Source organism: Barbatula barbatula (assembly GCF_947034865.1).
Source record: "Barbatula barbatula genome assembly, chromosome: 6".
NCBI classification, from domain to species: domain Eukaryota; kingdom Metazoa; phylum Chordata; class Actinopteri; order Cypriniformes; family Nemacheilidae; genus Barbatula; species Barbatula barbatula.
In genome coordinates this window covers 6,820,107-6,842,564 of record NC_136765.1, presented here as the reverse complement: position 1 = coordinate 6,842,564, position 22,458 = coordinate 6,820,107, and the positions used below count along the sequence as shown (strand labels likewise).

Sequence of the window (22,458 nt, the reverse complement as noted above, 5' to 3'; positions counted from 1 at the left end):
AAACTAAACATATGTTCGGGCCCGGTCCTCTCTCGTCAACAGTCCTGCCGATCGTCCTTTTAAGCTCCCAATCTCCTCCGTGATAAGATGCGGGACCGGTGCGCGCACAGCTGCTTGAACTTATCACTCACGCCACCGGCCCCGGGTCACGGCTCTCGTCCCGCCTTCCTCACCACAACAATGTTTTGATTTAAAATTATGTTCTTTAATGTCATCCACCGGTGTTTTTTGGCTCTTTTTTAGAAGTATTGATTTGGCACCAGTATCGAAAAAAAACCGAATGGTACCCAACCCTAAATTTGACTAGCCACATTCATGTGATCAAAATTCAATGATCAGTATGATTTCCTCAGAGAAGAGTGCACGATTTTGATATGTAGGGTCAAGTATACCTGCCTTGCATTATATTGGATCTAGGCTGGGCTTGCCATTCTTCCTAGTCTTTAATGTGCTGTAGTTACTGTAGCACTTCCCCTCTAACTTGTAACGTCGCATATCCAACATGCGCAGCATGCTATAATGGGATCAGAGGTTACACGGCAGGCAGCAATTATTACAAACGAATGAGTTCAAACCGACTGAAAGACATTTGATTAGAACCCTTCGTTACCACTGTGGTCCTAATGACATACATCCGGGACTAGCTCTAGGAAAACCGAGCTCAGCCAGCACAGGAACAAAAGGAAGAGTATCATCTAGATTCCCTGTAAACCTTCTTAAGCAATAAACTAGAGACTGACAGATGTGGTCGCAGCTCAAGTAAAAAGCGAATGCAGCGTACATTCTGGTCTTTTCCTGCCAAAATCCCACTCCGCCTTCAGAGAAGAAGCTTATTATAGTATTGGCCCATGACTTCAGACGATATTGTCTGCCTGACATGTAAAGAAATCTCAATTCATTCAGTGTCATGTTTAGGAATGTGAAGTTGATGTCCTTAGAAACCCTTTCACAAGACCTAGTGACATTAATGTGATCAGTCCAAGAGGGTACCTTGTATAAACAATAATATAAATAATTTGGCTATGAAAACAAGAGTTAAGCAAGTAAATTGTGACCCTGGATAACAAAACCAGACATATGTGTAAAAAAAATCAAATTAAGATTTAAACATCATCTGAAAGCTGAATAAATAATTTTTTAAGGATAGGACAATATTTCGTTAAGATACAACTATTAAAAAATCAGGAGGAACATTTTTATATAAAGGTATAAAGGTAAATTGATCTGCATTTCAGTCAGTGAAATAAGTATTTGATCCCCGGGCAAAACATAACTTTGTACTGGAGAAATCCTTGTTGGCAAGCACAGAGGTCAGACATTTCTGATAGTTGGTCACCAGGTTTGCACGTGTCAGGATACATTTTTGTCCACTCCTTTGTGAATCTTTAAGGTTTATTGGCTGTCCCCCGGGCTATGACACTTAATTTGCTTCTCCTTAAGCCACTTTTTTGTTGTCTTGGCAATATGTTTTGGGTTTTTGTCATGTTAAAGGCACATCCACGACCCATCTTCAGTGATCTAGTTAAGAGGGGGAGGTTCTTCTTATATTTATTTATATGTAGCGTAAGCTGGTTGCCTACCTTGTGTTCTTGTGCCTCAATGCTCTGTGTTCTTCTGCATTTAACAATTTAAATATAAATAAAAAAGTTTGTTTAAAATGCAACAATACATGCAACAGAATAAAACACCACAATTTTAATTATTTAGGCCTATTTGGCACTAATCATTGGCAGTCTGAATGAACCAAAAATCTTATGTAATTATCTCACGACAAATTCCAGGAAGCATGTTTTCTGTCTTTTTCTCTGTATAAAAAGGGCTTATGTCTTCGGGAAATCATGTAGAATTCAACAAATCAGATGACAACTTAACAACTCCTGAAGTGTTTCCCCTTTTGTCTGTTTTATGCATTAGATGTTTAGCCATCTGTCCGAGGGCATGCCATTTAAGACCAAGTCTGTACGGGGACCAACAAATTCCGTCAATCACGGTGCACCCCCTGGTAACATGCAGGTTAAACAATATAAACTCTAAACCCATTTACTGGCCAAGAAATGAAAAGATGACAGAGAGAAGCATCTTGTCTGTATCCCAATAGATTGGGATGCAGATATATAATTTTTTTGCTGCAGTGTGTCAAAGCAGGACTAATATCTGTTAAGCATGAACTTAATTTGTCAGTTCTTATATATAAGATCTGTTTCCATATCCTTCATCCCTAACAACCCCAAACAATCGCCCTTCTGCAATGCTTTTTATATCAAGTTAAAAGTGGTGCATGTTGCTTGGGTGGAGAATTGCGTCTTGAAACCTTGGCACTAGTGATATGACGTTTCCGAAAAAGTGAGTTATATATGTTTAAAAATTTTCTGTCTCAGGACACTGCACTGGATCCAGGAGAAGATGTTGCTCTTCTGTCCGTTAGCTTTGAAGATGCTGAAGCAACACAGGTGTTCCCTAAACTCTACCTGTCTCCTGGCATTGAGCAGTGAGTATTCGTATTATTATTCCCTACACTGAATTGTGCTACAGTGATGGCAGGCACAACAACCTTAAAATGTAATCGTCAGTAATGTGGGTCTGAATGTAATTGTTAAATAGCCATTTGGCAGGTGATATAACCATTTATCATCACCTCTTATTTAAAAATAAAGCATTCAACCATTTAAACGTACTTATAGCATTAATAAGATCGTTTTATGTTGATTAATTATGGTAAAAAAGTGCCAGCCCACATGAAAAAATGCTGTACTATACTGCGTTACCTACTTTAGTAAACTGTAGTAAAATTCCTAGATGTTATTGTGTTTTTGAACCGTACTATAGTAAATATTTGAGTAATTACTATCATATACTACTGTTTACTAAAGTATACTACACTCAAATATACTACAGCATTTTTCATCTGCGTAAAGTTTGACATGGTTAACAGTGAAAACAATTAAACGCATTACTTACACAACACACAGCATATGATGTGGACATCATCATCCTTTTAATCATCATCATAATTATAATGGTTTCACCCATTGCCAAGTCGCATCACTCGTTGCGTATGATGACGAAAGCATGTTGGGGCTAGCCAGTGTCTGAAGTTTGAATAAAATCTCTATATGGAAGTCAAGGGGATTGCTTCGGGCGATTTATGGGGTGAGAAATCGCCCCAAAAAGGGACGGTACTCTACTGTGGTTGAAAGCTTGTACTGTACAGTACTTACGGAAGCAATTTAAAAGTTTATTTGCAAAAACAAATAACTCTGTTTTCAAAAATGTTCAAAAATCATGTTTTGTTTATAGTTAACTCAGCATAATACAATAAAGACATATTAACACAATCAAAAAATGATTTTTGGAGAGTTGTCTGTTTTTGCAAATAAACTTCAGTTGTCACTATCACTAAGGCTTATGGTCTAATTATATATCTTTTTGAATCAGAAAGCATAATTGCATTTATGACTGAAGCATGTCCTGTTATAAATTTACGGTCACTATGAGAATTTTGCAATGGGTCTGTGTTCTGGTATTTAAGAGATTCAAGCATACAGCTTATGACACACCTTATACTACTACCATTTCTGCAAAAGAACTGAATACAGTACTTCTTCTTCTGTTATTTACTTCCTGAAATGCTGGGGGAATTGAGAATCGGGTAGTAAAACTGATCTACTGTTTACGCAAGTGGCAGAAAGAGTCGTTATTAAATGGTTTCTGTTCAGTTATTGGTGCAATTCCCAAAACATCAGAGATGCCGTTTACAGTTCTTGTGAAAACAGAATTCATACCTGTTTAATATGTGTGCAACACCACCTATTAATTTAGCTTTCGATGTGTGGGGTGTGGACTATGATAAAAAGTTTTTTTCATACTCTCCACATTTATCATTTTACATATTTTCAAGTTAACTTTATGGCTTAGCAGACAAACCTCAAACTTTTTAAATGTTTGCCGTACTAATAATCTTCATTTTTATATACCTGACTTCAAAAGTGGATTTGGCCCCAGAAATATTTTCTATATTTATTTTTACATTGCCATGTTAATTATATATTTGGCTGACACATATCCAAATCAAATTAAAGTGCATACATTTGAAGATAAAAACGTAAAAAGCAATATTGATGGTGTTATATAGGTATTACATAAATCATGTAGATGCCATTGATAGGGTTTTATTCACTGACTGGTAAGCATATAAGGGACTATGACATTGAACTATTATAATTAGTGAATTAATGAATTTAATGATTAAAATTATACAAAACTGCCTACTAAATGTTTTTCTTTGGTTCTTATCATCAATTTGCCTAAACTAATTTCCCTTAAAGGGACTAATAAAGTATTAATGATAATAATAGTAATAAACTATTCAAGCAAATCCAATAAAATATGATATTTGAAAGTATAGGGAGAATGTTTAGATCATTTACATTAGTGTATGGGAGTGGGCAGTTCTTGTTCAGCACTGTTGCTGCTGTTTCAGTGGTAACAGTGACTTTTCTAAATCCAGGATTATAGATAATGTAAATCTTCACCAGGAACTAGGGATGTAACAATATTATCAATATTATGGTATCGCAAAAGCAAAATTGTCTCGATATTATAATGGTGATAGGTCTTCCGGCCCTTTAACATAGCGAATGTTAAACAATATAATAGATATTATCTCTGTCCAGGTCTAGCTGGTGCAGTTTTTTTGTGCAGATTGCCCTGGCAAACTATTGCTGCTGTATCCCTGGTGATGAAAAAACATGGCCTGGATCCGTCTTCCCTAAGTAGCTATAGGCCTATATCAAATCTATCTTTTCTTTCTGAGATATTAGAAAAAGTTATAGCTTACTTAACAGCACAAGATCTTTAATATACCCTTTCACACCGGTTATCGTCCTCTACACAGTACTGAAACAGCATTGGTTAAGGTTCTCAATGATCTTCTTCTAGCCCCTCATTCTGGTGTTCTTAGCACTCTTCTCCTGTTAGACCCCAGCTCAGCCTCTGACTCTGTTTATCATGAGATACTCTTCTCATGGCTGTCAGCAATTAGAATTACTGGCACTGCTCTTGATTGTTTTTTCTCTTATTTGACAGGTAGACCGCAAGTTGTCACATACTATCACAAATCATCCATCAAATTAATCTGTTCTGGTGTCCCTCAAGGATCGGTCCTGGGCCCTCTTCTTTTCACTATTTATATGCTTCCAATTGGTCAAATAATCAAATACTACAGGCTTAACTTTCACTGCAATGCAGACGACTTTCAGATTTATTTTAACACTCCTTCCACCTCTGTTTCCTCCACCTACACTAACATCCTGCATTAAGGAACTCAAGCTTTTACATTTACTTTCTAAGTATGTGCAATCCCCTTTGATCGAAGGAAAGCTTTTGGAGCAAACCAACCAAAAAAAGGAAACTTTGATTAAACTGAGATCATTCTTATTGGTGTTAAAGCTGTAACTGACTGGTCAACTGATAGATTTGGATGATGTTTTGATTATTCCCTCTATGACTGTTCGAAATCTTCTCTTCTCTTCGATTCTACTCTTACATTTAATGATCACATTGCCAAAGTGGTAAAGACTGCTTTTTTCCACCTTCGTAGTATTTCTCATATTCGATCCTCTCTCAGTCAGCAGGATGCTGAAACTGTTATACATGCTTTTGTCACATCTCAATTTGATTTCTGTAATTCACTTCTCTATGGCCTTTTTTCTAAAAATATCAAAGACTACAATATGTACAAAACTCTGCTGCTTGTCTGATCACGAAAGTTATTAATCCTCACGTATAAAGCTCTTCTCATTCTTGGTGCCTCACATCTATCTGACTTGCCACCGTCACACTTAAATCTCGTTTGGTGACTATGGGAGCTCAGACTTCAGTTGATTGGACATGATTTGGAAATGCACACACCTGTCTATATAAGGTCCCACAGTTAACAGTGCATGTCAGAGCACAAACCATGAAGTCCAAGGAATTGTTGTAGACCTCCAAGACAGTTTTGTATCGAGGCACAGATCTGGGGAAGGGGACAGAAACATTCTCCATCATCCGTAAATTGAAGAAGTTTGGACCCATCAGGACTCTTCCTAGAGTTGTCGGCTCGGCCAAACTGAGCGACCGGGGGGAATTGCCTTTGTCAGGGAGGTGACCAAGAACCCGAAGGTCACTCTGACAGAGCTCCAGCATGTCTCAGCATGTCTCTAGAAGAACAACCATCTCTGCAGCACTCCCCCAATCAGGCCTGTATGGCAGAGTTGCCAGATGTAAGCCACTCCTCAGTAAAAGGCACATGACAGCCTGCCTGGAGTTTGCCTAAAGGCACCTGAAGGACTCTCAGACCATGAGAAACAAAATTCTCTGGTCTGATGAAACAAAGATTGAACTCTTGTCTGGAGGAAACCAGGCAATGCTTATCACCTGGCCAATACCATCCCTACAGTGAGGCATGGTGGTGGCATCATCATGCAGTTTTTTTAGTGGCAGGAACTGGGAGACTAGTCAGGATCGAGGGAAAGATGAATGCAGCAATGTACAAAGACATCCTTGATGAAAACCTGCTCCAGAGTGCTCTGGACCTCAGACTGGGGTGAAGGTTCATCTTTCAACAGGACAATGACCCTAAGCAAACAGCCAAACAAAGGAGTGGCTACAGGACAACTCTGTGAATTTCCTTGAGTGGGCCAGAGCCAGAGCCAAGACTTGAACCCGATTGAACATCTCTGGAGAGATCTGAAAATGGCTGTGCACCGACGCTCCCCATCCAACCTGATTGAGCTTGAGAGATCTTGCAAAGACGAATGGGAGAAACTGCCCAAAAATAGGTGTGACAAGCTTGAAGCATCATGCTCAAAAAGATTTGAAGCTGTAATTGGTGTCAACAGTAGCGGTTTTCGCCCTGGGCAGCATTTTTTCATGTCACATGAGGGGCGGCACCGGCACGAGCAGTAAAAATTTGAAATGATTAAAAAAACTGGATGATTACAGTTCTTGAAGGGTGGGGAGGGGAGTACCAATAATCCTTTCAGCAGTCCGAACTGTTCTCTGTAGTCTGTACTTGTATCTGAACCAAACCAGACAGTTATTGAAGTGCACAGTATAGACTCAATGACAGCTGAGTAGAACTCTTTCAGCAGCTCCGGTGGCAGGTTAAACTTCCTCAGCTGGCGAAGGAAGTACAACCTTTGTTGGGCCTTTTTCACAATGGAGTCAATGTGATTGTCCCACTTCAGATCCTGAGAGATGGTGGTTCCCAGGAATCTGAATGACTCCACTGCAGCCACAGTGCTGTTCATTATGGTGAGTGGGGGGAGTGCAGTGGGGTTTCTTCTGAAGTCCAGGATCCTCTCCACTGTTTTGAGCGTGTTCAGCCCAACCTCTTGTCTGTAAGCAGACTAGTCACCAAGGATGGGTGAGGCCGATGACTGTAGTCATGCAAACTTTAGGAGCTTGACAGAAGTCTTTAGAGGTGCAGTTGTTGGTGTAAAGTGAGAAGATCAGTGGGGAGAGGGGCACCAGTGTTGGTGGAGCAGCTGTTTGACATGAATTTCCCCAGTCTCACTAACTGTTGCCGATCTGTCAGAAAGCTGGTGATCCACTGACAGATAGAGCTAGAAACAGAGAGCTGGGTCAGTTTGGTCTGGAGGGCTGTTGTGATAATGGTGTTGAAAGCCGAACAAAAGTCCACAAACAGGATCCTCACATAAATCCCTGATTTATCCAGATGTTGCAGGATGAAGTGCAATCCCATGTTGATTGCATCATCCACGGACCTGTTTGCTCGGTAAGAAAACTGCAGGCGTTCCAGTAAGGGTCCAGTGATGTCCTTCAGATTAGCCAGAACCAGTTTTTCAAACGACTTCATGATGACAGACGTAAGAGCCACAGGTCTGTAGTCGTTAAGTCCTGTTATCTTGGGTTTCTTTGGAACGGGGATGATGGTGGAGCGTTTGAAGCAGGAAGGCACTTCACACAACTCCAGAGATCTGTTGAAGATCTGTGAAAAGATGCGGGCCAGCTGATCAGCACAGGTTTTCAGACAGGCTGGTGTAACGCCATCTGTGCCTGGTGCTTTTCTTCTTTTGTTCTTCCTGAAGACCTGGCGCACATCATCTTCACAGATTTAAAGACCAGCAGGTGTGGATAGGGGGATTTCAGGAGGTGTTAACGATTGTGTAGAGAGATGGTCAGAATGGGTTTTGGGGGTTTTAAAATCTACAATAAAACTCATTCAGGTCGTTGGCAAGTCACTGATTAGCCTCAGTGAAGGGGGATGGTGTCTTGTAGTAAGTGATGGCTCTCAGTCCTCTCCACACCGAAGTTGAGTCATTGAAAGTAAACCGGTTCTTCAAACTTTTTAGCGTATGTCTTTTTAGCTGCTCTAATCTCTTTTGTTCAGTGTGTTCCTGGCCTGATTGTACAAGACTCTGTCCCCATTTCTGTAGGCATCCTCTTTGGCCCGACGAAGATGTCGGAGTTTTGCTGTAAGCCATGGCTTATCATTGTTGAATGTTAAATAAGTCCTAGTAGGAATGCATATATCCTCACAAAAACGTCCAGATCGGTGGTAGAAGCTTCAAAAACATTCAAATCAGTGAGGTCAAAACAGGCTTGTAAATCCTGCTCTGTTTCGCTGGTCCATTTCTTCACAGTCCTTATTACAGGTTTAGCAGATTTAAGTTTCTGCTTGTAGGTTGGTATAAAATGAACTACATTTACATTTAGTATTTGGCAGACGCTTTTATCCAAAGCGACTTATAGATGAGGAAACATTGGAAGCAATTATAACAAAATAGGCAACAAAATACATAAGTGCATCAAACTAGTCCATTAAAGCCTAGCACAGTATACAAAGCTAAGAATAGTGAGGTTAGTATTTTATTTTATTTTTTTAAGAAGGAAAGGGAAAAAAATAAGGATAAATCAATCAGAGACGAGTTGACGGAAAAGATGCGTTTTTAGGCGTTTTTTAAAGATGGCAACAGAGTCTGCTGATCTTGTGGCAGCAGGTAGATCATTCCACCAATGTGGAACATATCCAGAGAAGGTACGGGAGAGTGACTTTTTTCCTTTTTGGGATGGTACCACTAGTCGTTGTTCCTTTGCAGACCGCAGTGATCTGGCAGGAACATAGATCTGCATTAGCTGTGCTGGACGGTGTGATAGTTGATGAGCCTAGTTGAATGGCAAGGTTGTGACGAATTTTTGGGTTGGCTGATATCACAAGCAGTTCCGTTTTTGCAAGGTTTAGCTGCAGGTGATGACACTTCATCCAAAGCGAGATGTCTCTCAGGCATGCCGCGATGCGAGCAGAGACCATCGGATCGTCCGGTTGAAATGACAAGTAGAGTTGTGTGTCGTCAGCATAGCAGTGATAAGAGAAGCCATGCTTCTGAATGACCGAGCTGAGGGATGTCATGTAAATGGAGAAGAGTAGCGGTCCAAGCACTGAGCCCCGTGGCACCCCCGTGTTGAGCTGTTGGGACGCGGAGACCTCATCTCTCCAGGATACTCTGAATGACCTACCCGAGAGGTAGGACTCAAACCATTGCAAAGCCATTCCAGAGACACCCATTGCACTGAGAGAAGCCAGGAGGATGTGATGATTCACAGTGTCAAAAGCAGCAGACAGATCCAGTAGGATGAGCACAGATGACATGGATGATGCTTTTGCCAGTCTCAGGGCTTCGATGACTAAGAGCAGTGCAGTCTCTGTGGAATGACCGGTCTTGAAACCATACTGATTGCTGTCCACGAAGTTGTTTCGCATGAGAAACGAGGAGAGCTGGTTGAACACAACTCGCTCCACGGCTTTGGCAATGAAGGGAAGAAGGGAAACAGGCCTGTAGTTTTCTAGCAGTGTATGGTCGAGGGTGGGTTTCTTCAGAAGCGATGTGATGCGGGCCTCTTTGAACACTGTGGGAAATGTCCCAGTGGTGAGCGAAGAGTTGATGATGTGGGTCAGAGCAGGGACAACCGTTGGAGAGATGGCCTGGAGGAGATGGGTGGGGATGGGATCCAGTGGGCAGGTGGTAGGGTGGTTGGAACCTATGACATTGGAAACATCAGCTTCAGACAGAGGATAAAAGGTGGGGAGCACACGCGTGTCAGGGATGTGGGCGGGTTCGACAGGTGGTGGCGTAGAAAACTGGCTGCTGATGGTGGTAGTTTTCTTTACGAAGAACGATGCAAAATCAGCAACTCCGATGAAGGTGCGGGAGCAGGTGGACAGAGGAGAGCAGAGAAGGTTTTGAAGAGCGTTCGAGAGTCCGGAGAGTTTCAGATCCTCGAGTGGTAGTAATCTGTTTTTGCAGAGGTGACGTCTACAGAGAAAGTAGAGAGAAGAGATTGGTAGAGAGAGAGGTCAGCAGGGTCTTTTGACTTGCGCCATTTTCTCTCAGCTGACCGGAGGCTGGCCGATTGCTCACGCAGTACATCCGATAACCAGGGAGCCGACAGGGATGCACGGGCTGGTCCAGATGCAAGAGGGCATAGGTTGTCCAAGCAGGATGAAAGCGTGGCACACAGAGTGTCTGTGGCATTGTCTTTATTCAAAAGAGAGAGCTCATCAGAGGGGGGGTGCAGAGAAGACAGCAGAGGAAAAACAGGAGGGAAGGACCGCAGGTTGCGCCGGAAAGTGACCATCGGTTAGACATCTGCGATGTCCGGAGCAGTGAGGTCGAGGGTGACGAAGAAGTGATCAGACGTGTGCAGCAGGGTGACCTGAGAGTGATGAGTGGAGCAGTACCTTGTGAAGATCAGATCTAGATGGTTTCCAGACTTGTGGGTTGCTGATGTGGAAACCTGCTCGAGGAGAAATGATGCGGTCAGTTTGATGAAGTCAGCAGCCTGTGGCTTTCCAATGTGGATGTTGAAGTCACCTAGTACCACTAGAGGAGTACCATCCTCAGGGAAGGATGAAAGAAGCACATCCAACTCCTCCAAGAAATGTCCAAGCTGACCTGGGGGACGATATATAACTACAAAATGACTTTTTACAGGGTGGGCTATAACAGCATGAAACTCGAAGGAGCTGTTGGGTGTTAGCTGATTGAATTTCCAGTCTTTGGGGATAAGTAGACCGGTGCCTCCACCCCTTCCTGTGATGCGAGGGCTGTGGGAGAAAGTGTGGTTATGGGAGAGGGCAGCGGGAGTGGCAGAGTCCTCTGGTTTGATCCATGTTTCTGTAAGTGCTACGATGGAAAGACCAGAATGTTTAAAAAAAAGCTGTAATGAAATCGGCTTTGTTCACAGCAGATTGGCAGTTCCACAATCCTATTGGGAAAGTAGAAGGTGCTGTTGCTAGCAGTGATACATTGTGAAGATTAGATCGCCTTAGGCATGCGGCAGATGGTTTACGTGTTGTGATAACAGAATAGATTTTAAAACACATATTTAAGAGAAGCAGAAAGAAAATAGGGAGAAACATTAAAGATAACAATAAAGGATTAAGTATTAGTGCAAACAAGTAAGACAAAAAGTGCAAGTGTTAACACAAAACAAAATAGGTACAACAGAGGTGCAATACTCAAGTGCCCTGTCGGTGTGTCCCGGCTCGGTGGAGTCACGCGCAGGTAGAGTCGATGTCTTTACTCTCTTCGGTCTTCACGCGATGAGGGCTGCATGCGGCCGCTGCTGCGGTGGGTAGTCGCTTTTTAAATACCCATCTAATTACTTTAATTCACAGGCCCCGCCCCTTAGATGACACACGCACACAAAGCAAACCAGTTAAGCCCGAGAACGAACAAAGGAACGATACTACACGCGGTTTCACCACGTGACAGGGCGGAAGTAAATACAAAGCGATTTCTCAGTTTTGCACAGTACTAAAACGCAACAAGACACGATTTAAATACACTTACACAATTCTGTACGCTTCTGCTGCTAAGTTGCTTCTCCAGCATGTTATTTACATTACATTTGGTAGACACTTTTATCTAAAGCGACTTATATTGCATTTTCCTAGCTATCTGCAATACCCTGGGTTCGAACCTACAACCTTGCTTTGTTAATGCAATGCTCTTTACCACCAAGCTACAGGAAATGTTATAACGTTTCACAATCGGGTCGCTCTATCGCGTGCATTCTGAAGAACCCATAACTCCTAACCTAAGCTTCATTATGTGTACGCAGATACATCGATATGCATATTAGCCCCGCCGCCACTCAGTCACACTTAGTTCCAGACGGTGCTAAAACTGAAAGTGAAACTGAGAGCTGCCACAGCAGAGCAGTGATTGTCTATGCATCTTAATGCTTTAAACTGCTGATCCCCAGGATTCAAATGAGTTGATGTGATTGTTTACAGTTTTATGACATCATTAACCGAGGCGGTTTGAAATTGCATTTTTTAAACAGTTTTTTTGGTAAACTGCAGTTTTATGGAGAAAATTCTCAGCAATCGTTTAAAATTGTAAATTTGGGCATGGTTTGTCTTAAAGCATATTAAAACACCACATAAACATATAAATAACATAAGAACTTGATTTTCACCACAGACTGTACTGGGGATCGGCATATTCTTGTAATTAAAACTATTTTTAAAACTTAAGAAATGAGCAAAAGAGATTGCTAGTTCACTCCTATTTCCCTCTGTCCTTTTTGGTTAAGTCAAGTCAAGTCAGCTTTATTTATATAGCGCTTTTTACAATTTTCATTGTTACAAAGCAGCTGTACAAGAAAAAATGACTAAGTAAAACATAAAAGGTTATGGAATTCAAAACACAGGTCAAATATCAGACACACAATAAATTCCTATATGCAGTGTTAATTAAATAAGACTACCAAATTCTAGCAGCCCCCCCGGCTAGGCAAAACAGTGCAAAACAGTATGCAAACGGTGGCGAGGAACCCAAAACTCCATTGTAGGAGAAAAAAAACCTCGGAGGGAAACCAGGCCTAACCAGGGGATTCCAGTTCCCCTCTGGCAAAAACTGCAGCCTCTGCACAAGCTCAACAGTGCTTGCACAACAAGGCAAAAAAAAAAAAAATTAGATTTAAAATTATCATTAATAATCTAATAGTGGCTGAAGTTTTGTAGGGACGTCACTTCCTTCTTCCAGCATTTGTCAGGTCTAGGAATGGATTGCGCCCTGCCCGCTCCGCTCTTGTAACCTTGGAACAATGAGACAAGACTGGCTGAGAGTAGAGTACTGTTCTGCACTCTTTGATGCAACAAATGCATCAGTTGTTATTGGAAGTGTCCCTGGTTCCGGTTGATCTAACTAGTTGCAGCCTAGATCTTTGAAATACATATATTATGATAATGTAGTGTATGCAAGATTAAAAAGATGCGTCTTTAGTCTAGATTTAAACTGACAGAGTGTGTCCGCCTCCCGGACATTGCAGGGAAGACTGTTCCAAAGTTTAGGCGCTAGATAAGAAAAGGATCTGCCGCCTGCACTTGATTTTGAAATTCTAGGTATTACCAACTGACCTGACGCCTGAGAGCGTAGTGCACGTGATGGACTACAATACGTAAGAAGTTCTCTCAAGTAGTGAGGAGCTAAACCATGCAAGGCTTTATAGGTAATAAGCAAGATTTTAAAATTTATGCGATGCTTTATAGGTAACCAGTGCAAGGTTGACAGAACCGGGCTAAATATGCTCATACTTTTTTGTACGTGTAAGAACTCGAGCTGCCGCATTTTGGACCAGTTGGAGTTTTTGTAATAGGCCTGCAGGGCAACCACCTAATAGTGCATTACAGTAATCTAGTCTTGATGTCATAAAGGCATGTATAAGCTTCTCCGCATCTGATGATGACAGCATATGACGTAATTTAGATATATTTTTAAGATGGAAAAACGCAATCTTACAGGTGTTGGCGACCTGGTTCTCAAATGACAGAGTACTATCGAATATAAAGCCAAGATTCTTAGCTGAAGATGAGGGTTTTATGGAACATCCATTAATAGTTAAGCAGTATTCTTGGTTGTTACGTAGGGCGGTTTTCGGTCCGATAAGTAGCACTTCAGTTTTGTCCGAGTTCAGTAATAAAAAATTGCTACTCATCCACTTTTTTATATCGACTATGCATTCCACTATTCGATGGAATTGCTGTGTTTCGTGAGGCTTCGAGGAAATATAAAGTTGCGTATCATCAGCATAGCAGTGAAAGCTTATTCCGTGTCGCTTTATTATATCTCCTAGGGGTAACATGTATAATGCGAAGAGCATAGGCCCTAGTACTGAGCCCTGTGGTACACCGTACTGGACTTGCGATTTGCGTGATACCTCATTGTTTATTTTTACATATTGGAAACGGTCGCATAAATAAGATCTAAGCCATTTCAAAGCTATTTCCTTAATACCGACATCATTTTCGAGTCTATGTAGGAGCATGCTGTGGTCAATGGTGTCGAATGCAGCACTAAGATCTAGCAGCACCAATAAGGAGATACAACCTCGGTCAGACGCCATAAGCAGATCATTTGTAACTCTAATCAGAGCAGTCTCTGTACTGTGATGTGCTCTAAATCCAGACTGGAAATCTTCATTAATCTCATTCCTTTGGAGGAAGGAACATATTTGAGTTGAGACTACTTTTTCCAGAACTTTAGATAAGAAAGGTAGATTCGAAATAGGTCTATAGTTAACTAGTTCTCCAGGGTCCAGATGGGGTTTTTTGACAAGGGGCCTTATAACAGCCACCTTATATGCTTTAGGCATATGTCCTAATGTCAGAGATGAGTTAATAATGCTAAGTAGAGGATCTATAATTTCTGGGAGCATCTCTTTCAGAAGATTTGTAGGTATAGGGTCTAGCATGCATGTAGTCGATTTAGATGATCTAATGATTTTCGATAGTTCATCGTGATCTATAGTAGAAAATAAACATAATTTCTCCTTAGGGGTGCTGTAGTTAGTCATATGTTCAGCGGGTTTCGCATCTGGTTGCATAGTTATAATTTTCTCTCGAATATCTTGGATTTTATTTGTGAAATAGTTCATAAAATCATCACTGCTATGCTGGTATACAGCATCAGAAGTCGCTGACGATTTATTTTTGGTTAATTTAGCCACTGTATCAAATAAAAACCTAGGGTTATTTTGGTTTTCTTCTATTAATGATGTAATGTAGGCGGATCGAGACGTTTTTAGGGCTTTCCTGTATTTGTTTGTACTATCCTTCCAGGCAGTACGAAATACCTCTAATTTAGTCTTCTTAAAGTTGCGCTCCATTTTCCGTGCCGCTTTCTTTAGAGCCTGGGTGTGTTCATTTTTCCACGGTGTCGGTCTGTCATTTTTAATCTTCTTTAAGCGCAAGGGAGCAAATATGTCTACCGTTTCCGAGAAGGTGGCATTAATATTTTCAATGGTAAAGTCAAGATCTTCAACGTTATTACTCATGCTAGAGATTTGAGACAATTCAGGCAAATTATCAAGAAACGCACCTTTTGTAGTCGAAGTTATTGTTCTACAATATTTGTAACTTGGAGTTTGATTTGCCACCATTGGGTATTGAAGCAAGCATGATACCAGATAATGATCTGAGATGTCTTCGCTCTGCTGAAGGATTTTAATATCGACCACGTTTATACCGTAAGACAAAATTAAATCTAAAGTATGATTACGAAGGTGAGTAGGTCCTGACACATGTTGACTAACGCCCATGGAGTTAAGAGTGTCTTTAAAAGCCATTCCTAAAGCATCTGTATCATTATCTACATGAATGTTAAAGTCCTCAGCAACAAGGACTCTGTCTGCAGACTACTGTATAACACATAAGTTACTACTGTATAACACATGGTCACCTCTCAGAAGTGAAGATAACTTCAGCTGGACTTAACAACAGATATAAGAGCTTACTGACTGGTAATGCCATCTTTTTTCTGCCTTCTTTTTCACTTTTTGTGCCATCCGCTTACATCAACGTAGAAGAAGAGGGGGGAGAGCAAGCCCATTTTGTTTGCTCTCCAGCCATGTCAGCTTCTATGTCACATGGGGTTTGGATAATATGGGACCACACAGGGTTGACCTTGCCTTCATATATGCAGGTTAGCTTCTCAGACTGGGACAAATTATGAGAAGGGACAGCCAGTAGCTGTGTCTGTAGGTGTTTTTAACAAAAATAAATGTAGAAACAGCCCTCCTGAGGATATACCTGAATATGATAAAAAATGCTTAAACAAGGGCAGAAAGGTTTTTGCACATACAGAAAGACTCTAACTTGTAAACACATTTTCAGTGTTTTTTGTGTTGGTGGATGTTTATCAGACCTGTATGTGTACTGGGCTTCTTTTGTGCTGTTGATTTTTATGCATGTTTACAAGTGTGTGCACATTTCCCATTCTTCCAGCACTATTGGCTTTTACGTTCCTGCAGTCTTCAAAACCAGCTTCAGCATCTCACTCTCACCCTCATGTCATTCAGTTTCTTTTATCCAGAATGTTTATCCTGCAACAAATGTACTTACAAAGGCAAAGACTCCAATTCCTTTTTCACAGCTCTCAAATTTAATTTATCTTGCTTTATGTGTTTGAAGAAGCATATCTGTTTGATTGCTGTCAGTATTGCAGCAAGTTGAGTTACACTGAAGTGTCCGTAAGATGTGAGAATTACTGTGGAGAGGATACAATTCAGTGGAAATGACTGAAAATGAAATGTATGGTTTTTGTCTTTTTAGTGGTTTTATAAGATGCAGTGACAATGTACCGCATTTCTAAAATGAGCATACGACCGAAAATTGCACTGTAAAAATGATTCTGGAGGGTGGTAAATACAACCCATTAAAATCAGTTTGATTTTACTTAACTACATTAGTTAGCAGGTTTTATAAGTAAGAATGGGTACATTTTACCCACACTACATATTTGTTTAGAGTTAGAATGGCAACTGGCAACATTTATCAATATGAATGTAAGCAGAACCTACTATCAAATCTCATGACAGGTCTCAGCAAGTTTTGAGATAGGGTGAAGGTCCATGTACACTTTATTCCTTTTCAGTTATCAGAAGAGTAATGATAAATAGAAAGACTATGTTGTTCATTTAGTATAACAAATATAAAAATAGATTCCGATGCAATTTCTTATTTTCATTACGTGAGTAAAGTATTTTCTTTTCTAGCCTAATTATATGATAATTGTCACAAATGGTGAATGCAGAACCCAGACAGCAGAAAATTCTAAATTTACCTAATTCAAAACTCACGATGGGGTAAACAAGGCAACGGAAATATCAACACTGATGGGAAGCTAAACAAGGGGGCGGGGTCAAGAGACGAGACAGGAGAGCACATGGCCATCATAACAAACAATGATAATGCGCTTCCACACAAAACACGTGGGACTGTCATGGTCCTGCCACAAGAATAGAAAAGCATGAAAAGGTGAGGCAGGATCATGACAGTACCCCCCTAAAGAGACCCAAGGGGACACACTACAAACAGGACAAGACTTGCTAGGAGACAGACAGAAACCAACAAAACATTTTAAACATAAGCAAAGGCAAGGGCAGGACTGAGGGCAAGGGCCACAAAGGAACAGGACATGGGGCCAACGTGGGTAGGCCAGGGCTTGGAATGGAAACCGGGTTCCCGGGGAGGAGGGTTGGGAGTCCAGGGAGAGCATGGAACCTACAAATCAGGATCCCTCTGGCGAAGGCCAAACAACAAATGTTCTTGACAGGATTGCTCTGGGGATAGAGCGCTATCGATCTTGCTCAAAAATTCTAAATTTATTATTTGAAGCAGGATCATGACAATAATTTAATTGTTGAAATCACAAAGGTTAACAGGTGCTTTGGTGTTAATAAAAACCTTTATGAGATTTTAAGCTACTTCTAAGATAATTTAAATGCACAATTAAAAGTAAAAAATAAAAAGCTGAATCAATATAATTGCAAGCAATGGATAAGTTTACCTATTTGCAGTGATAGCTTGTTTATTTGACAATTATGCGTTCTAATGAAAACATACAACACGCATGCTTAATTTTTTTTATTTGTGCGATGTTTGCTTAGGGGTGGAAGAGGGGCACTGAGTCACATCTCGAGGTTGCCTGGCTTTGTGTGGCAGGCTCCAGCCGGTTTGAGGCTGAAGACCACTGATTCTTGCCTCTGACAGATCAGAAAGAGATAAAATAAATGAAGCAAACATAAAACTGCATGTGCTTGATTTAAGCACCTGAATGCAAGATTAGCAGAATTAGTATTTAAACCATTATACTGTTTAGAAACAATAAATATCCTAAAATAAAACTCAGATGGAGTTTCGGTTCACTACGCCAAGACTGTTGACTGCAGTATATCTCTTCCCAAACGGTTACTTCCTTTGATTCCTTCGTAAGATCAGATAGAATGTTTGATGAATCGCACGTACACCCTGTTGTAAGATGATCTCTACGCACGGATCTGCACATATCGGTTGAGAAATGTAGTCCAGAGGATGTGATAAATCAACCATCATCATACCAATATAATTCTTTTTTAATGTTTTAATTTTAAAGTGCTTTTCTTCAGAACACAAATTAAGCATCACTGGGTTGTTAACACTGTGTCTACAGCAGACACGACCGGCGTGACAACACAACACAAAAAAATGTCCAGTTCTTAATGGGTTTGTTGTGTCGCGTCATGCCACGTCCATTCTCGCATGAAGCAAACACTTTTATAATTCAACTAATAAATCACAAAATTATTTTCTAACATCAGAATAAGCCATTCAATGCTGCTGGACTACTGTCACTGGAAGTTTCACCCATATTCTTTCTTACAGCAGTACCCCAGTCCCATCACAGAACCAGAGAGAGCGTGAGTGGGACTTAAAAAAAAGAAGAAAGAGGTCTCTCTCTCCATGGCCTGAGTAAAATAAAAAGCCTCCCAGGAATCTCTATTATTCTCTCCTACCATCTTTCTCACACATTCAAGGTTTAGCTGCCGTATCGGTGTTAACTCCAAACATGCCTGCTGCTGCACTGATGGCTCCTCTCAACTCCCACACAGCAGGCTCTGTTATTATGATGGTGAAGTGCTCACTGAGTTTGACTGTGGACTTCACATCTTCAACATGCGATGGTGCGAGATTGACTCCTACACATTCGTCTACAGTTTGATGGAGCGCTGAAACACTTTCTTCTTTCTACTTTTCCATTTTTTTCTCTTTTCAGTTGTTGATTGCATCTTTTCTGTTTAGAGGATGACTGTTTGTTACCTCTGTTTCATATTATTGCAGAGTTTGTTTGCATGTTTTCTTATTCCTCTCTGGCTCTTGTTTATTCTGCTTTGGTGCCCATAAGAACGTTTCCTCCTTAAGGGTGCTCAAGACCTCTAATGCGAAAAGCCAATGTAATCTTCCCACAATTTTAACAGCATTCTGGAATGCACAAGAAAAAACTGAACACAATGATTATGCGAGTTACACATTATTAACAAAAACGATTGTTATTGTATAGCTTTCCTGTAGCTCAGTGGTAAGAGTATTGCATTAAAAACACAAGGTTGTGGGTTTGATTCCAGGGGATTGCAGATACCTATGTAAAAGGTATAGTATAGTGCTATGTAAGTCGCTTTGGATGCCAAATGCCGTAATGTAAATGTATTTGGTTACATTTAGCATTTTTGTAAATACACTAAAGGGCAGTTTCCCTAGCCCAGCGTTCTGCATTCACCAGCGTCTCAAACTGTGGGGCGCGTCCCACTGGTGGGAAATAGAGACGTGACAGGTGGGGCGCGCCAAATGGGAGGAAATGTTCCTTTTTATGCCTTATATGGAAACGTGAGATCAAATCTTCCGGAATTTTGTATTCATGGTTACAAATGAAATTGTAGTGAGGTAGGCGAGGCAAGAGCCGGGATTCGAGGCCGGTGCGTGAATGATAACGAGCGTCAGCTGTACGCGCACCGGTCTGGTATCACGGGGAGATTGTGAAGCATAAGTGGACGAGTGACCAGACCGCGTCAGTGAGAGAGGACCGGGCCTGGAAATTGTGTTTTGTTCTTTTACGTCCTTGTTTATTTGATTTGATTAAAGATGTTAAATGTTCGCCGGTTCCTGCCTCCTTCCCTCCCTTCATGGAACTTTGTTACACTGGTGCCGAAACCCAATAGTACGGTGCGCGTACAGCTGACGCTCGTTATCATTCACGCACCGGCCTCGAATCCCGGCTCTCGCCTCGCCTACCTTGCTACAGAAATTTTTAACCTTTTGAGCGGTATCCGGTCTGTTCCCATATATGGGATATTATTTCTGTACCCCTGAGAATACGGTTCCAGATATGAGATTTAGAATGTTCAGTGACTGCCAGATTCAAATTGTGCTTTCGCGCGCTGGTATAGTTGTGATATATGACAGCGCTGAGCCAGAGACGGACGAGCTCAGCGCTGTCATATATCACAACTATGCAGTGTTTTCAACCTAATAATGTTTATTTTAGGTTTCAGCCATTTAAATACACATACGCACTAGTAGAACAATACATTTGGAGTTTGTAAGATGCACACTCATGTCTGTGGACGCAGCAATAACAATCTATTCAAGTATAATTTGACGAAGTGTGTTATTCACATCAGACAAACATAGTGGAATTAACTATAAAGTTTACAAGTGTTAAAGTTCTCGGAGTTCACCGGCCACTTTCTTGCATGTATTTCGGGAGAAACTGATGACAGACAAAACTCTCTGAACTGCGTCGCAAAGAAACATGGTGGCACCCGTCTCACGTATAGATCAAGATTATTTATAAATGACCAAACACACTCACTTACACGTTTTTGAGAATCGGAATATCAGATAGTTGATGACGTGGTAAGCAAGTTTGTGAATATTTTGAAACAAAAAAGGAAATTAAGGCGATCTGTCATAAGGTGTGTCACGTGACAAATATGACGCGTCGCCATGGAAACATTAAGGGGTAATCATTACTTGTCTACATGGAGTCTATATTAAAAGAACAGTAGATATGAGACCCCGAGAAAAATGTAACCTGGAACCGAAGTGCCAAAATAACGTGACATCGGCATATTAATTGTAACGGAACAAACTTTCGCGGCCATATTTAAATGTTTTTTACAGATTTAAAAATGGCACTTTTATATATTTTCTATTTTTGAAATTAGTAGTGCACAGCTGCACTTTTATTTTCTCTATTTTTTTTATTTCATGAAAGTTATTATGACACAGCTGCACTTTTATTTTATTTATTTTAGAACTTTCTGTTATTTGATGTATATAGTTTGTATTTTAGATACGATTTTAGATAGTTTGTATGTTACTCTGATACTACTTTTTAGTTCAATAAATTGGAACATGTTAAGCTTGTTGCGCATTTCATTAGCATTGTGTTGGGGCGATGGGTGCAGGTGGGGCTTGAAAAATCCCCCTTGTCTAAAGTGGGGAATGACCAAAAAAGTTTGAGAACCACTGCCCTAGCCTAAGCCAGAACTAGGCCTTAGTTATTAGGATATTTAAGTCATTGTAAAAAACATACTTTGCAGATAAAAAAACATAACTGTATGCATCTTGAGACCAAACAATCGCACTGATACATTTTACGATGTCAGTGCCAGTTGTTTTCGATCAAGGCACCTGTAAAATTATAATTACTCTGGTACTTTGCTTAAGCCCTGTCTGGGGGTTAAGCTTTGCACAAAAACTTTGTTTAATGTGTTCTAGCTGAAAGATGAAATGATGACTTAATGAATTTGCTTACTAAGTCATTTTTATTGCGTTATTTTATTTTAATATGTAGAAATTGTATAAAAGCAATAAGACATTTGATGCTGTTGGCCTTCCTTTCCGACTATATTATAATAGCACAAACTTCAAGCACTTCATTGCTATGCACATTTTTTCTATCATCTCTAATCAAAAGTTTTAACTTTGAAGCACAAGTATTAAACTATTAATTATTCAGACTAAAATAAAAGGATGGACCTAAACCATGTATTGGGGACTTGGGAGTAGGCTTCTTTGCATAGGCAACCTCCTAAAACACCCCCGCAGTGGCATAGCAACACTATAGCAACCGCCCAGAATGCCCTAGCAGTGTCGAGACAACTTTTGCACAGGCAAGCACCACTCACATCGGAACCAAGACATATCTTCATAAGGATGCAGCTCTATTGTCATTGTAACACAGCAACTGCATTGTGTTATGACTGAGACTGATGGAAATTTGACAGCTGAAAAGCGTTTGAGTGGCATCCCTTCTTATTTCCTATTTCTGCTTTTAATAAATAACATGTCTGTGCATTAACATCATTAAACAGCCGATGAATATGCTTCAGGAGGTTGATGGACATGAATGACATTTCCATGCTTGTACACTGGCAAAGACTGTTTCAGCAAAAAGTAATCTTTCTGTCAGTTAAGGGCATTGTTGATGTTAACCCAATGCGGATTCTAGTTTCTATTCTTTATACATTGAAAGACTGGTTGCAGAAAATCAAAAAAATAATTTTATGAGTGATTACATTGTAATCTTCCATTAAATTTTACAAGACATTTATTTTGATAAAAAG

The 22,458-nt window shown here is 40.5% G+C and overlaps 1 protein-coding gene across 2 annotated transcripts in view; it reads left to right on the top strand.

Annotated features, from left to right (window-relative positions):
* babam2 (BRISC and BRCA1 A complex member 2) overlaps positions 1-22,458 on the top strand; it is a 112,389-nt gene that overhangs the window by 77,194 nt on the left and 12,737 nt on the right. For both annotated transcript variants that reach the window (XM_079459020.1, XM_079459021.1), the window contains one exon: positions 2,379-2,488. In XM_079459020.1, the coding sequence (XP_079315146.1) occupies positions 2,379-2,488 (110 nt within the window). The remainder of the gene's footprint in view (positions 1-2,378; positions 2,489-22,458) is intronic.